We start from the raw sequence: 13,194 nt of genomic DNA on the forward strand, positions 1-13,194 counted from the left end.
GAAAAAAATTAATGAAGGGCCAAGAAACACCAGGTCAAAGATATAAATAACACCAGGTCAAAGATATAAATAACACTGGGTATTACATAAAGCAGCCCTACTGAAAGCACAATAGCACCCTCTCCTCTTTACCCATTCACCAATGCCTCTAGTGAACCGTGAGAAAAAAAATCGTAGCCTCAGTCTCTGCTGTGGGCAGCCGTCCCATGAGAGATTATTCTATCAGCACCCGGGAGACTTGCCCCATTGTCTGCAGTTGCATAGTAATTCCCATTTTAAAGTTGTGGGACGGCCTTGAACTACAGGCCATTCTGACATTGAGCTTTATAGTTTAGCAGTATACTCAGCTAGAAGTTATTTTCAAGTTATTACAGGAAATTCTGTGGCAGTCTGCGTTTCATCAAACTACTTGGATTAACTTTACACCACAACCCCTAAACCTTTTCCAGGATATTCATTTTAAAAAAAATCAGTAGGAAGGAGAAAAACAGGAAGGTGGCAGTAATTTACCCTGTTCTCCTGTCCTAACAAGTACATTGTCCCCTGTGTCTAGAGGTGCCGATACCTCACAATAGCTGATCTTTCCCAAAGGAGCATTTTGATCAGATAGAACATCCAACTGAGCAAACCAAACTGGACTTTTATGGTCGACAATTCATCACACAGGATAATTACTCAGCTTTCAGAACTTAAAAAAGGCAATTGCTAAAAGGCAGAGAAACCAAGGAAAGAAATGTTGAAAAAAATTCCAAAGAACCTAGTTTTCAGTGCAAGTAAAATTAAGATTCAAGAAAATACGTCAGTGTTAAATCCAGGTTAAGATACAGCATTGTATTCAGTGATAATTTCTTCTTGCATATCAAGAAATTCATATTCTAGAATGTAACATATTTAACTATATGGTTCTCCTGTATCTATTCAAGGAAAGTTTTAAATTCATGAAACCAAGCCTTTAAGCCACATTTATTATTTATCTTAAGTGTTGTACATAATTAACTAACCTTTTGCAAATTGTTTCTCAGTAAGTTATTGTTTACAAAAAAACCCAACTTCCACAAAACAATTCATACATTTTGTAACTCAGAATTTTATGTATCTCCTGTCACATACCTCGTGACGGGAATAAAGAACCAGCAGAGATGGAAAACACTTTGGAGTCTCGTATTGCTATAAACTACTAATAATACAGTAATATAAATGTAAATAGATCAAACAGGTTAGAAATGATTATATATAAAAGTAAGTGTGGAATATATATATGTATGAAAAAACCAAGCTTCTTTAAGTCTAGGGGTAAAAAGATACAGTCTTACGATGTTGAGTAAAGTTCAGTTCAGTTCAGTTCATGGTATTTAGTTGAATAGTGATAGAGAGAGAGAGAGAGAGAGAGAGAGAGAGTGAGTGAGTTGAGTCTTCAGGTGAGCTGATGCTGCTGATCTTCTTGTCGTCCTCCAAAATCCTTTACAAGTCACCGACTGTGACTTTAACCAGGGGGACCGGTCTTCTGTGGTGGAGCTATCATCCAGGCGAGGGTGGACACATAGACAACTCCCCACCGGTCAACCCCTTCTCCGTCAAACTGGAACAGCAATTTGGATCAATCCGCCTGATCGATCCGCCGAAACCCACTTTCTCTGCGGGCACAACAATGTTCATTCAGTGTCCAGATCATGTGTCCTGAGGTCTGTATCATCTGACCTCCTATTTATTTCTCTGTGCTGAGCATCACCTGTCATTCAAAGAGTCTCTCCTTCCTTTGTCTGCGAAGAAGTGCACAAGCAGGCAACCTGTCCTTGGAAGTAATATCAACAACCTGCTGAAAATCATAACATCGAGTGTCCATTAATTAACACTGCCTTCGGTCACCATAGCAACCTTCGAGCTGCTCGGTGCTGTCTCCAACTCCAGACTCAGTAAAAATCCAAAGTTACTTCCAATGCCTTAAAGTGACAGTCCACTGTTAATCTTCGTCTCTCTCTCTCTCTCTCTTTTCCAAAAGCAACATATCGGTGATAAATACCTCTGTCTCTCTCTCCTTTCCAAACAAACCATCAATGATAAATGTCTCTCTCTGTCTCTCTTCAAACAGTTACTAGGGGTACTCCTGGATCCCCTCACACTCTTCAATTTACAAAACTCATGACTGGACACAAGGTCTTTGCTTGGTGTGCTCCTACATACCCAACCCCTTTGACATCCTTCCAAAAATTGTCATGTTTAATGTTAAACAAAAGTTACTGTCAAGTATTAGTAGTAAACTTAGTGATATCTTAATGAACCAAAGATGACAAACATATGGAATGCATAACCTCAGGAATCATTGATTGTATACCAAAGAGACGTATAGCATATTGCTTCAGTACAGAAAGAATAGAAAAACTTGAACTATAGTTGATAGCTAAGGAGAACACTCCTGTCATGTATAAACACTTCCCTAGATCAGTTGCATCAAAAAGCTTCTGCACTATAATTTCTATTACAACTTAGATCTTACTGCTTTTAGAATCCAATATAATGAATATTTTCAAGACTATAAAAACAGTGGATTCTGGTTAATTAGGCCATCAGTTATTCGGGGCAGTCGCTTATTTGGGACAACTGAAAGAAGAAAAATTGACAAAACAGCTAGGATTCCCTTTGCTTATTTAGGACACTATGATTCTTCATTGGGACAGGTTAGCACAACGCTTTACAGTACAGGTGTCCTCACAGCCGCTGTCTGTGAGGACACTCAGTCAGTCAGTCAACCCCAATCCACCTTCTTCGATCTTGCGCTCTTTTTCTGGCCTCAGCATAACTCAACACAGTCCATTGCCTCACATTATCATACCAAGTGGTTCGCTGCCTTCCTCTTTCCCTCTTTCCTTCAATCACCCCTTGCAATAACAATTTCTGCAGTCCACCTCTTAACAAGTGCCCGGCATATTCCAGCTTCCTTTTCTGCACAGTCTTCAGCAACTCCTTTTCCCTTCTCACTCTCTTCAACACTTCCATATTACTGACCTTCCTCACCCATCTAATTTTCTGCATTCTCCTTAAACACCAGTCGTCGTCGTGCTTCCTTGCATAAGGTCCACGATTCGAATCCATACAACAGACTGCTCCAGACATAGCATTTCCAAATTCTACAACATAGCCCAAAGTCCAACCTCTTGCGACACAGCACCTCACTCAGGCTCCAGAGCGTTTTGCCTTGCAATCTCAATTCTCCGTCTAATTTCTGTATCACATTTCTCATCCTCTGTGACCATCTCTCTCACTCCATGCTCCTGCCACCCCACTAGGAATAGGTTTCCCCTTGTCCTCACCAGCCTCCGGGTTCAACATATAATTCTCCGTAACTTCCGCCACCTCCAACAGGATCCCACCACTAAGCACATCTTTCCCTCCCCCCCCCCACTTTCCACAGGGATCTCTCCCTACGTGACTCCCTTGTCCATTCATTCCCCCCCATCCCTCCCCACCGATCTCCCTCCTGGCACTTATCCTTGTAAGCGGAACAAGTGCTACACATGCCCTAACCCTTCCTCCCTTACCACCATTCAGGGCCCCAGACAGTCCTTCCAGGTGAGGCGACACTTTACCTGTGAGTCGGCTGGGGTGATATACTGCGTCCGGTCCTCCCGATGCAGCCTTCTATATATTGGCAAGACCCAATGCAGACTGGGAGATTGTTTTGCTAAACACCTACGCTCTGTCTGCCAGAGAAAGCAGGATCTCCCAGTGGCCACACATTTTAATTCCACGTCCCATTCCCATTCTGATATGTCTATCCACGACCTCCTCTACTGTAAAGATGAAGCCACACTCAGGTTGGAGGAACAACACCTTATATTCTGTCTGGGTAGCCTCCAACCTGCTGGCATGAACAGTGACTTCTCAAACTTCTGCTAATGCCCCACCTCCCCCTTGTACCCAATCTGTTATTTATTTATATACACACATTCTTTCTCTCTCTCTCCTTTTTCTCCCTCTATCCCTCTGACTATACCCCTTGCCCATCCTCTGGTTCCCCCCACTTGTCTTTCTCCCCGGACCTCCTGTCCCATGATCCTCTTATATCCCCTTTGCCAATCACCTGTCCAGCTCTTGGCTCCATCCCTCCCCCTCCTGTCTTCTCCTATCATTCTGGATCTCCCCCTCCCCCTCCAACTTTCAAATCCCTTACTCACTCTTCCTTCAGTTAGTCCTGACGAAGGGTCCTGGCCCAAAACATTGACTGCACCTCTTCCTAGAGATGCTGCCTGGCCTGCTGCGTTCACCAGCAACTTTTGTGTGTATTGCTTGAATTTCCAGCATCTGCAGATTTCCTCGTGTTTGGATTTTGTCACAGATAGTTGGCAAGATATAAGCAGGAAGACAATTTAAAATTGTTTTGCTCACTGCAGTTTCAAGCATTCAGGATTGGAAATGCCAGAAATGGCTGCAAGTGAAATTGAAACAATTTCACTACTTCAACTAAATAGCAAACTACGAAAAATTTGAAGGTATCGACAATTAATTTGAATGTTACAATGAAAATAAAGATTTGGAGGATGTAACTAGTGTCAGTTGCATGCACTCGTGTTGCCACTAGACACCACACCGTCTTAGGACGGTGTAGTGTCCTTAGAACAAACAGTTTTTAAATAGCATCAGTTGCGTATGCTTGTGTTATGTATTCATTTGGGCTGACTAATATCGCATTAAAAGACAGTGATTTTTTTTTACTCTACTTTACACAGGGAAGCAATGAAGGCAGTCCATGATCTGCACTATGTGTCTGCACTGGCTTGGTTCATTTGCAGTCAATCAAAAGAATACGGCAGCGGACACTGTATGAATTCCTCTATCGATAACTAATAGGAACCAATATACCGTTTTAAGTGAAATACAGAACGAATGTTAAAAAACCACCAATATTGTAGTAATATTGGCAGTGCTCTAATTTGTTCTGTACTTCATTTAAATGCATAAATTATTACTCTGTTAAATGGTAACTTTCCTTCTTAAAAATTATTTCCATGAAACCAGCCAAATGGGGCAGCTACCTAATTGGGCCAAAATGTATTAGTCCCAATTAACTGGAATTCACTGTACTTTTTCTTAAAAATTATTAATAATTAATATACTTAGAGCAAGCAGCACAACAGGCTTCATGCTATTGAAATAAAGCACAAACCAGCAGCAGTCTCAACTTTTCCACCTCACTTAGACCTTCCTGTGGTTACCAATCTTAAGATGACAGACACAGCAGATAATCTTACTGGTTAGTGTCACTCAAGATGGAAAATACTCAAGAAGTTCTATTGAATCAACTGAAATCTGGTCTTTCATACAAAGCTTCAATGGATCTTATTGAAAACTCAGTCAAACTTGCCCAGTTCAGAACTGGTTGAGTGCATAGCAGTTACACGCAAAAGATAATTTCCAGCTCTTAAGTCATTTCCACAAACTCTTATAGAAAATAAAGCACATGAAATTATGTCAAACATGTAACTAGTAAAATTTGATACAGAATCATCACTCTATCTATTGCTGTAAGAATGAAACATTTCCCCTGCTAAAAAGCTATAAATCTTCATAGCAACTGTTTGACCTTTATGGGTTAACCATTAAGTAATTAAATACCACCCTTGCTCATTATCCTGCAAAGATGATTCAAGTCAATTATTTCTTTAAATTCATATAACTGCTGATGAAATGTGATCAGGAACAGATTTAAACAGTAGGTTAGAAAATTGTTCTTGTACTGAGAACTGTCAGATTTTAATCTGCTCAGCCACTGATTCAGAACATAATTACTTGAAGGATCAGAATAATAAAAGTGAACTGTGGATTGGAATCTTCCAAGAGAACCACAACCTTGTTGGTGGGTTTGGAAGCTTGTGTGCCTCAGTGACCCGGAGAGCTATATTGACTGGGAGTCCGGGCCTTGTGCTTTGACTCTTAGTAGAGTCATGTATGCCAAACAAGTCTAAGGGTAGAGGCCAGAGTAAGAGTGGCTTAACAGTCCTCCCGGTTTGGGGATTCAGCTCAGGGTTATCAACCCTGTCTGGTCAAACAAAATGTTAAGGAAACACCAATGAAGAACCCTTCTAGATCTGCGTGCAGCCAAGGACAGGCAAAAACAGAGGGCCTTTACTGCTGTCCTAAACACCTGCAGTAAGTGGATTGGAATACGATTGGGTAACTTCTGGGTAAAATCACTGTTATATACTTAATAGACTTAACAGTCTCCTCCTCTTTCTCTCACTCAAGTACTAGAAATGGGATTCAAATCCACACCTCCCAATTTGAGACCATATTTCCATAAGGCTAATAAACCCAATAACTAGATAGGTGTCTCCGAGATCCTCTTACACTTGCTTTTTTTTGAGATGGAAAACAAATATAACATTGTGACTGATCGAAGTCACCAAGAGACACCAGTGTTGTGGATATGAAAGCCTTTATAGCAAAGAGTCATTCTTCCAGAGACACTCTTGGTAGAGGCTGACAAACCTAAAAGTACATCACATTTTTATACCCTTAAGATCAAAGGCCAGTGATGTTGTGGGGATAGAACTGGACTCTCTCACGGTGGTGTCTGAAAAGAGGATGCTGTCTAAGTTGCATGCCATCTTGGACAATGTCTCCCATCCACTACATAATGTACTGGGTGGGCACAGGAGTACATTCAGCCAGAGACTCATTCCACCGAGATGCAACACTGAGCATCATAGGAAGTCATTCCTGCCTGTGGCCATCAAACCTTACAACTCCTCCCTTGGAGGGTCAGACACCCTGAGCCAATAGGCTGGTCCTGGACTTATTTCATAATTTACATATTATTATTTAATTATTTATGGTTTTATTACTATTTAATTACTTATGGTGCAACTGTAACGAAAGCCAATTTCCCTCGGGATCAATAAAGTATGACTATGACTATGAACAGCAGGTGATTCAATACAATTTCAATAATTACAATGACATTGTTTACTTCAATACTTTCGGTAGACAAATGGTTCCTTTGAGGTACATATTTACAGCGGAAGTACATTGTAAATGATAAGACACCTCTGAGAAGGTTCAAATGTTTTTGCTGGGAAAAACTATAATTATCACAAATATTCTCAAAAAATAACATGACAGAGAACCAGGCACCCAACTATTGATAGAACCAAGTGATACTATCAGTGCAGTCTGCAAGCTTTCTTGAACTTGTTTAAACCCATTACTCACACCTTGGATTGATGCAAGCCAAGTAACACAACCCCATTATCTTAACTTTTGGCTGATGCATATGCTAACGTCTCAGTCACTACTCTTCCTCAGCTGAACACTCCTGCAGTATATGAATGCAGGAGAGTTTAATTAGATTTCTGATAAGTGCTTTGATTTTCAACAAGCAAGTTAACTTAGCTTGCAATATAACATGAATTCAATATTTTTTTTAGTTTAATTTGTGCTTCTGATCAATATTTCAAGAATGTGCCAATATTTGGCACTACTTGGATGATAATCAGACCATTTCCGTGACCAGTTGGCCAGATGCCAATGATCTTTACAGCATTTGTATTTACAGCAACACAAGGGTAAGGGGTTTCTTCTTTTATGTTACTGCGAAGGCTAACAAAATGGCTTCTTTGTTATAATATAATTAATATGGCTTTTCTGAAATAACTGCTATGTAAGGAGTTCTCTCTCTCTCTTTCTCTTTCTCTCTCTTTCTCTGCTTGTTTGGGTTATATTATAGATAAGCGAGGGAATGAACCAATTGGGATAGATGTTATTCTTTCTTGTGTGTCTGTAAGCTATTGTTTCACGGGCTTTGGAGCAGAGGCGCGATGGGGACAGAGAGAGGAGATGCAATGCTGTGACCCTGGGCGGCAGGACCGACCCTGAGCAGGAGTCCGAGGTCCAGGGTCTTTGGCAAGGAGAGGAGACAAAGACAGACTTGTATGGAGCGTCTGGTCAACCACCGTGGTTGGTCCCAGGCGGCAGGTCGAGGTGGTTGGAATGGATCGAATGGTAGAAAGAAGACTCCATTAATTGAGCTCCAACTGTTGTGCACGAAGTGGTTGAACTTTGATAAGTTTGGCACCTTTTACTTTCCTTTTATATTTTATCTCTATTAATTACATAGTTCCAGTAATATCTATAAATTGTAATCATTTAATCGCATATGGTGTATCGTCTGTTATTTGGCGGGGTGGGGTACATCACACAGCATCCACACAAACTTGATTACCCAGTCTGGCGGGGCCGAAGGCTGCTCTCCCTAGACGACAGTGAGCTGAGCGAGCCTGAGGCTTACCAGGAGGCGACACAAGCATATTGAAAATGTTATTCCAGCAACAACCTTAACTTCTAAAATGAAAGACTATTGGCTTTAGGTATTGAATTTTACATCCCAGCTACATTTTTTCAGATGTATTTACATGCCTTACCAGTGTTGTCATGTCTAGTATAATTATTCAGTGACACAAAGTGAAGAGAGAAATAATGTGGCTGAAGTAAATAAGCTATTTTGGACCCATTTTCAATCAATTGATGCAATCAATTCATTAACCTATAATTTATCAGTGGTAAAGTAAGGGCAAGAATTATGAAATGCCATTGAATTTGTGGCTGAAGAATTGGTGTAGGGTTTCAGATTTGTAGGTCACTGGGGTCTCTTCTGTGGAAGGTATGACTTGAACAAAAGGGATGGGTTACACCTGAACCTGATGGGGACCAATATCCTTGTGGGCAGATTTCCTAGTTGGGGAGGGTTTAAATTAGTTTAGCAGGGGGATGGAAACTAGAGTGATAGGTTAGAGAGGGAGCAACTGATGTTGGAAGCTTTAGACAGTGCAGACGGGATTTTCCAGGATGCTGCCTGGATTACGTGCACGTCTTATAAGAAATATTGAGCAAGCTTAGGCTTTTTTTTTTACCTCCGTTTGGTGCAAAGGAGGATTTAAAGTGATTCAAGTAAAAGCGATGATGTTAGGAGGAAGGTATTTTTTTTATTATTAAAAAGAGTGGAGGGTGCTTGGAACACCCTGTCAGGTGTGGTGGTAGAAGCAGGGACATTTAAGAGACTCTTAGACAGGTACATGGATAAAAGTGCAATGGAGGGCCATGTGGAACAGAAGTGTTAGATTGATATTGGAGTAGGTTACAAGGTCAGCACAACATCATGGACCAAAGAGCCTGTACTGTTCTATGTTCAAAGCAACAAGCAATAGCAATGTTCAAAGCTGGCCACAATGGTTGATGTGTTACAGATGACAGGCTTTGATTTCAGATTCATTTAACATTTTCTAGAGGTTGTTTATGTAGTTCTGCAACAGTACAGCAGGCAGCTGAGCAACTAGACCAAAGGCATCTTATCAGCAGCAAAACAACAGGTTAAAGAGCATGGAGTATATTGAGAAATATATTTAATCTATTTCGTTTCTGTCCGATGATGTTTGGAATGTACACAAGAAGTAAATGTTGAATTAATTGTTTTTATGTGTTCTTGAGGAAGAAATAATTGGGAGAATGAGCAGGCAATTTGGTCCCACAGGTCCTTACCCCATTCAGAATTATGGCTGATCTTCAGTATTTCCCTGCCCTATCCTCACAAACCTTGATATTCTTAACACTGACATGCATCGATCTTTGTGTTGAATGAACTCAGTGCTCAAGCCTCCTCTGATTCACAACTGTGAAGAAATTTCTCATTTTATTCCCAAATTGCCTGTAGTTTATTTTGACACTGACTTATTGTTCCACACTTCTCACCCAAGATAATGATTCATTCTTCCTGTATTTGGCTTACTGAACCCTTTAAGAATTAAAATTTCAATGAGACCTTCTCCTATTCATAAAAGTTCTAAAAGAAATACAGGTTTAGTCTACTTTTTATACAAGCTCACCTCTAAAATATCAACTTGTCTTTACATTGTACATCATCAATTGTTAGATCCTTCACAGAGGTACCTAGAGTTAAAATGTCAGATGCAAATATGAATGAAAAGAATTCTTCCAAATCAGAATGAAACTTGTAAAATGTTTTCTCAGGGCCAGGAAGGCATTATAACTTGGTACACCATTCAAGGTTAACTAATCTGGATTTAGTGCAGAACCCTCAGTACCTTTGACCATAGAAGTATATAAATAAATAAATTTGAGAAAACAAATTAACACACACAAAATGCTGGAGGAACTCAGCAGGCCAGGCAGCATCTATAGAAAAGAATAAACAGTTGACGTTTCAGGCTGAAACCCTTTATCAGGAAGGTCTCGGCCCGAAACATCGACTGTTCACTCTCTTCCATTGATGCTGCCTGACCTGCTGAGTTCCTCAGGCATTTTGCATCTGTTGCTTGGATTTCCAGCAACTACAGATTTTCTTTTGTTCATGAAAACTAATGACTTCTAAAATATCTGCACTATCCCTGACAGACTCTGGTTTTGAGTTTCACTGCACATTACCATACAAAGTAAGAAAACACTGCAAATTGCAAGGTTTAATAGAAGTTACGCTAACTTTAAGAAAGCTAAATGTACTTGTTGTTTGTAGAACATGAAGGGCAAATCATATCACACTCAACTGCACTTAAAAACTCCAGAAAACTGGTTAATCAAACTAAAGATCCACAATAACTATCTTTCAAAAAACTTGATAGGCCAAATAGAAATAAGAGAAAATCTGCAGATGCTGGAAATCAAAGCAACACACACAAAATGCTGGAGGACCTCAGCAGGCCAGGCAGCATCTATGGAAAAGAGTAAACAGTCGACGTTTCGGGCTGAGACCCTTCATCAGGACTGGAGAAAAAAGATGAGAAGTCAGAGTAAGAAGGTGGGGGCAATGGACCAAATGGATCTCACTTGCAGAGTTTACACTCTCCCCAGTCTGCCATTAATTATCAAAATGGAAATTATTTGTTACTACAGCACTACTCCCAGAAATGGCACCATGCTGCCTAAAATACTGTATCATAGAATAGTCCTGTAACTTGGAGCACAGACTTGAGATGATTTCATGCATCACTAGGGCAAATAGACAATTTTTTGTGCTAATTTGACAAAAGCTGGTACCTTGCAGGTTGATAAATATTCTTGCTCAAAATACCTGAAGAGTTTGTGGTAGATTTTTTCCCCAAACATCTACACTAAACTATGCAAATTGTGGGGAGAATGCAAACAGATTTTATTGCAACTCATATTGAGCAAGTAGGCAAAAACACAGCAGATCCACTACAATGGATGAGTATGAAGTGGTGCACTTCATCAAGAAGAAGAGTTATTGAATGGTATCAAATTGGAAAGCATTGATGTACAAGAAGGACATCAGTCAGTGACAACAGACATGCAGATTCTGTTAATGGTTAAGTTAGCCATTTTGACAAATAATTATCAGGATCTGTGCATTTTAGCAAGGACAATATCTACTGTCCATCCCTGATTGTCCTTGAGAAGGTAGTGTTCCTGTGCCCAAGATGCCTTCGTCCTTCTTGGTGGTAGAAATTGCAGATTTGGGAGTTGCTATTGGAGTAGCCCAGGTAAATAACTGCAATGTAATCTGTAGAAGACTGGAAATGCTATAGCCACTGTGCAGCAGGGGTAGAAGGAATGGGTGTCAGAGATTATAATCATCACCTGGCACTTTAAGTAGCACAAATGTTACTTGCCACTTGTAAGACTATAACTGAATCTCATCTTGGCTGTACTGTTTGAAGGTGCACAGGCTGAATCATTTACTGAGGAGTTCTGAATGAAATGGAACTTAGCACGATTATGAGAAAATATCTCCATTTAAAACCTTAAGGTGAAAGGAATGTTGTTTATGAAATAGCTGAAGATCAGTTGAAACAAACCACACTGGCAAAAATCAATAAGCAGACTTAAAATTAACAGACCAGATCAAAATAATCACTGTAAACCGAGTTACTCTTATGTTTTACAATAGCTTTATTCAACCTAAGAAAGGTAATTAACTCTAACCATTTTGCATTATAATCTCTATTACGGTTCCATTCCAAACTAGACTAATCAATACACATGGGTCAAAAGTAACCAAAGATTCTCTGACGTAAAATGACAATTCTGTATCACCTTTGCTTCGGAGTCATTTACATAATGCCTTCTAATTACCATATTTTGACTTCTGGTATTCATTTACATAACCTAGATGTTGCTGGCAAGATTAGCTTATAAAGACCCTCTCTAATGGCGGAACCACAGATTTCAGATGTTAAATTTTGCAGCTGCTGTTGCAGGAATTTGAACAAAGGGCAACATTACCAGTTTGTAAGATAAAAATGTGATGTGAATGATAATAAATATGCATAACCAACTTAAAAGAATGGATTTCTGAAGTCAATTCTAACAATACCTCACTCATGAGGATAAGAAACTGTAGCCTGGCGAATTTGCTGCAGAAATGAGGTCAGATAAGGAAGATTAGTTTTGTCCTTCCAAAAGAACTAAACCCGAGAGGATTGCACGTGTGTAACATCATGTGGTACCCTTCATAACTATGAACAAAATAAGTAGTCTATACTAGAAAATATTATACTACTCATTGCTGAGCTGCCCAAAAAGGTAAACTACAAAAAAACCTCAGCAAAATCAATGCTTGCGTTTATAACTTTAAAGATAGATGAAAACCAAGCACGCTTCTCAAATTCCATTAATAATGGTCACTGTTGAGACAGATTTACTGAAACAAGTATACATTAATAAAGTAAGTAGTTAGGATGGAAAGGAAGGAATTGATGAGAATTTCAGACGAAAACAAAAATACTACAAACTCACCAGTGATGGAATAAAGGGTGCAATGATTCCACCAATTCTAGAAGACATGGAACAGATCCCCATTCCAACATTCCTATAGGAAAAGGACAAAATTAGTTGAACTTCTGAAATATAGATTTATGAACTAATGCAAGTATGACTCAATATACAAACTCATTCTATTGAGAACTTTAAAATACTGATGCACCATCAGTAAACAAGTACTTTTGTCTGTCAAAATATAACAATATTCAAGCACCAGTTCCCGAAAATTTAAATTCAAACTAACGGTTTGAGTTCAAAAGCATTCTTAACAGAAGCTCTTGACACAAAATGAACTATAACTCACTTATAACCAAATGAATAAAGGCCCTTGAAGATGAAGGTACACAAGACAAATACAAAACCTGTTTTAGGCTGCATGGCAATATTATAAATGCAGTTACATAACATTCC

General features: G+C 39.5%; 1 protein-coding gene across 2 annotated transcripts in view; it reads right to left on the minus strand.

Moving 5' to 3' along the window:
- LOC134348003 (solute carrier family 22 member 15-like) overlaps positions 1-13,194 on the minus strand; it is an 86,389-nt gene that overhangs the window by 4,749 nt on the left and 68,446 nt on the right. Inside the window, exons 10-11 of one of the 2 annotated variants that reach the window (XM_063050736.1) lie at positions 12,760-12,832; positions 9,873-9,936 (exon numbers count right to left, since the gene is read on the minus strand). In XM_063050736.1, coding sequence (XP_062906806.1) covers positions 9,925-9,936; positions 12,760-12,832 — 85 coding nt within the window. In that variant the 3' untranslated portion in view covers positions 9,873-9,924. Of the gene's footprint in view, positions 1-9,872; positions 9,937-12,759; positions 12,833-13,194 lie in introns of those variants that run through there. The other variant, XM_063050735.1, reaches the window with a different exon arrangement.

The sequence above is a fragment of the Mobula hypostoma genome, chromosome 6 (assembly GCF_963921235.1).
Source record: "Mobula hypostoma chromosome 6, sMobHyp1.1, whole genome shotgun sequence".
NCBI lineage: Eukaryota > Metazoa > Chordata > Chondrichthyes > Myliobatiformes > Myliobatidae > Mobula > Mobula hypostoma.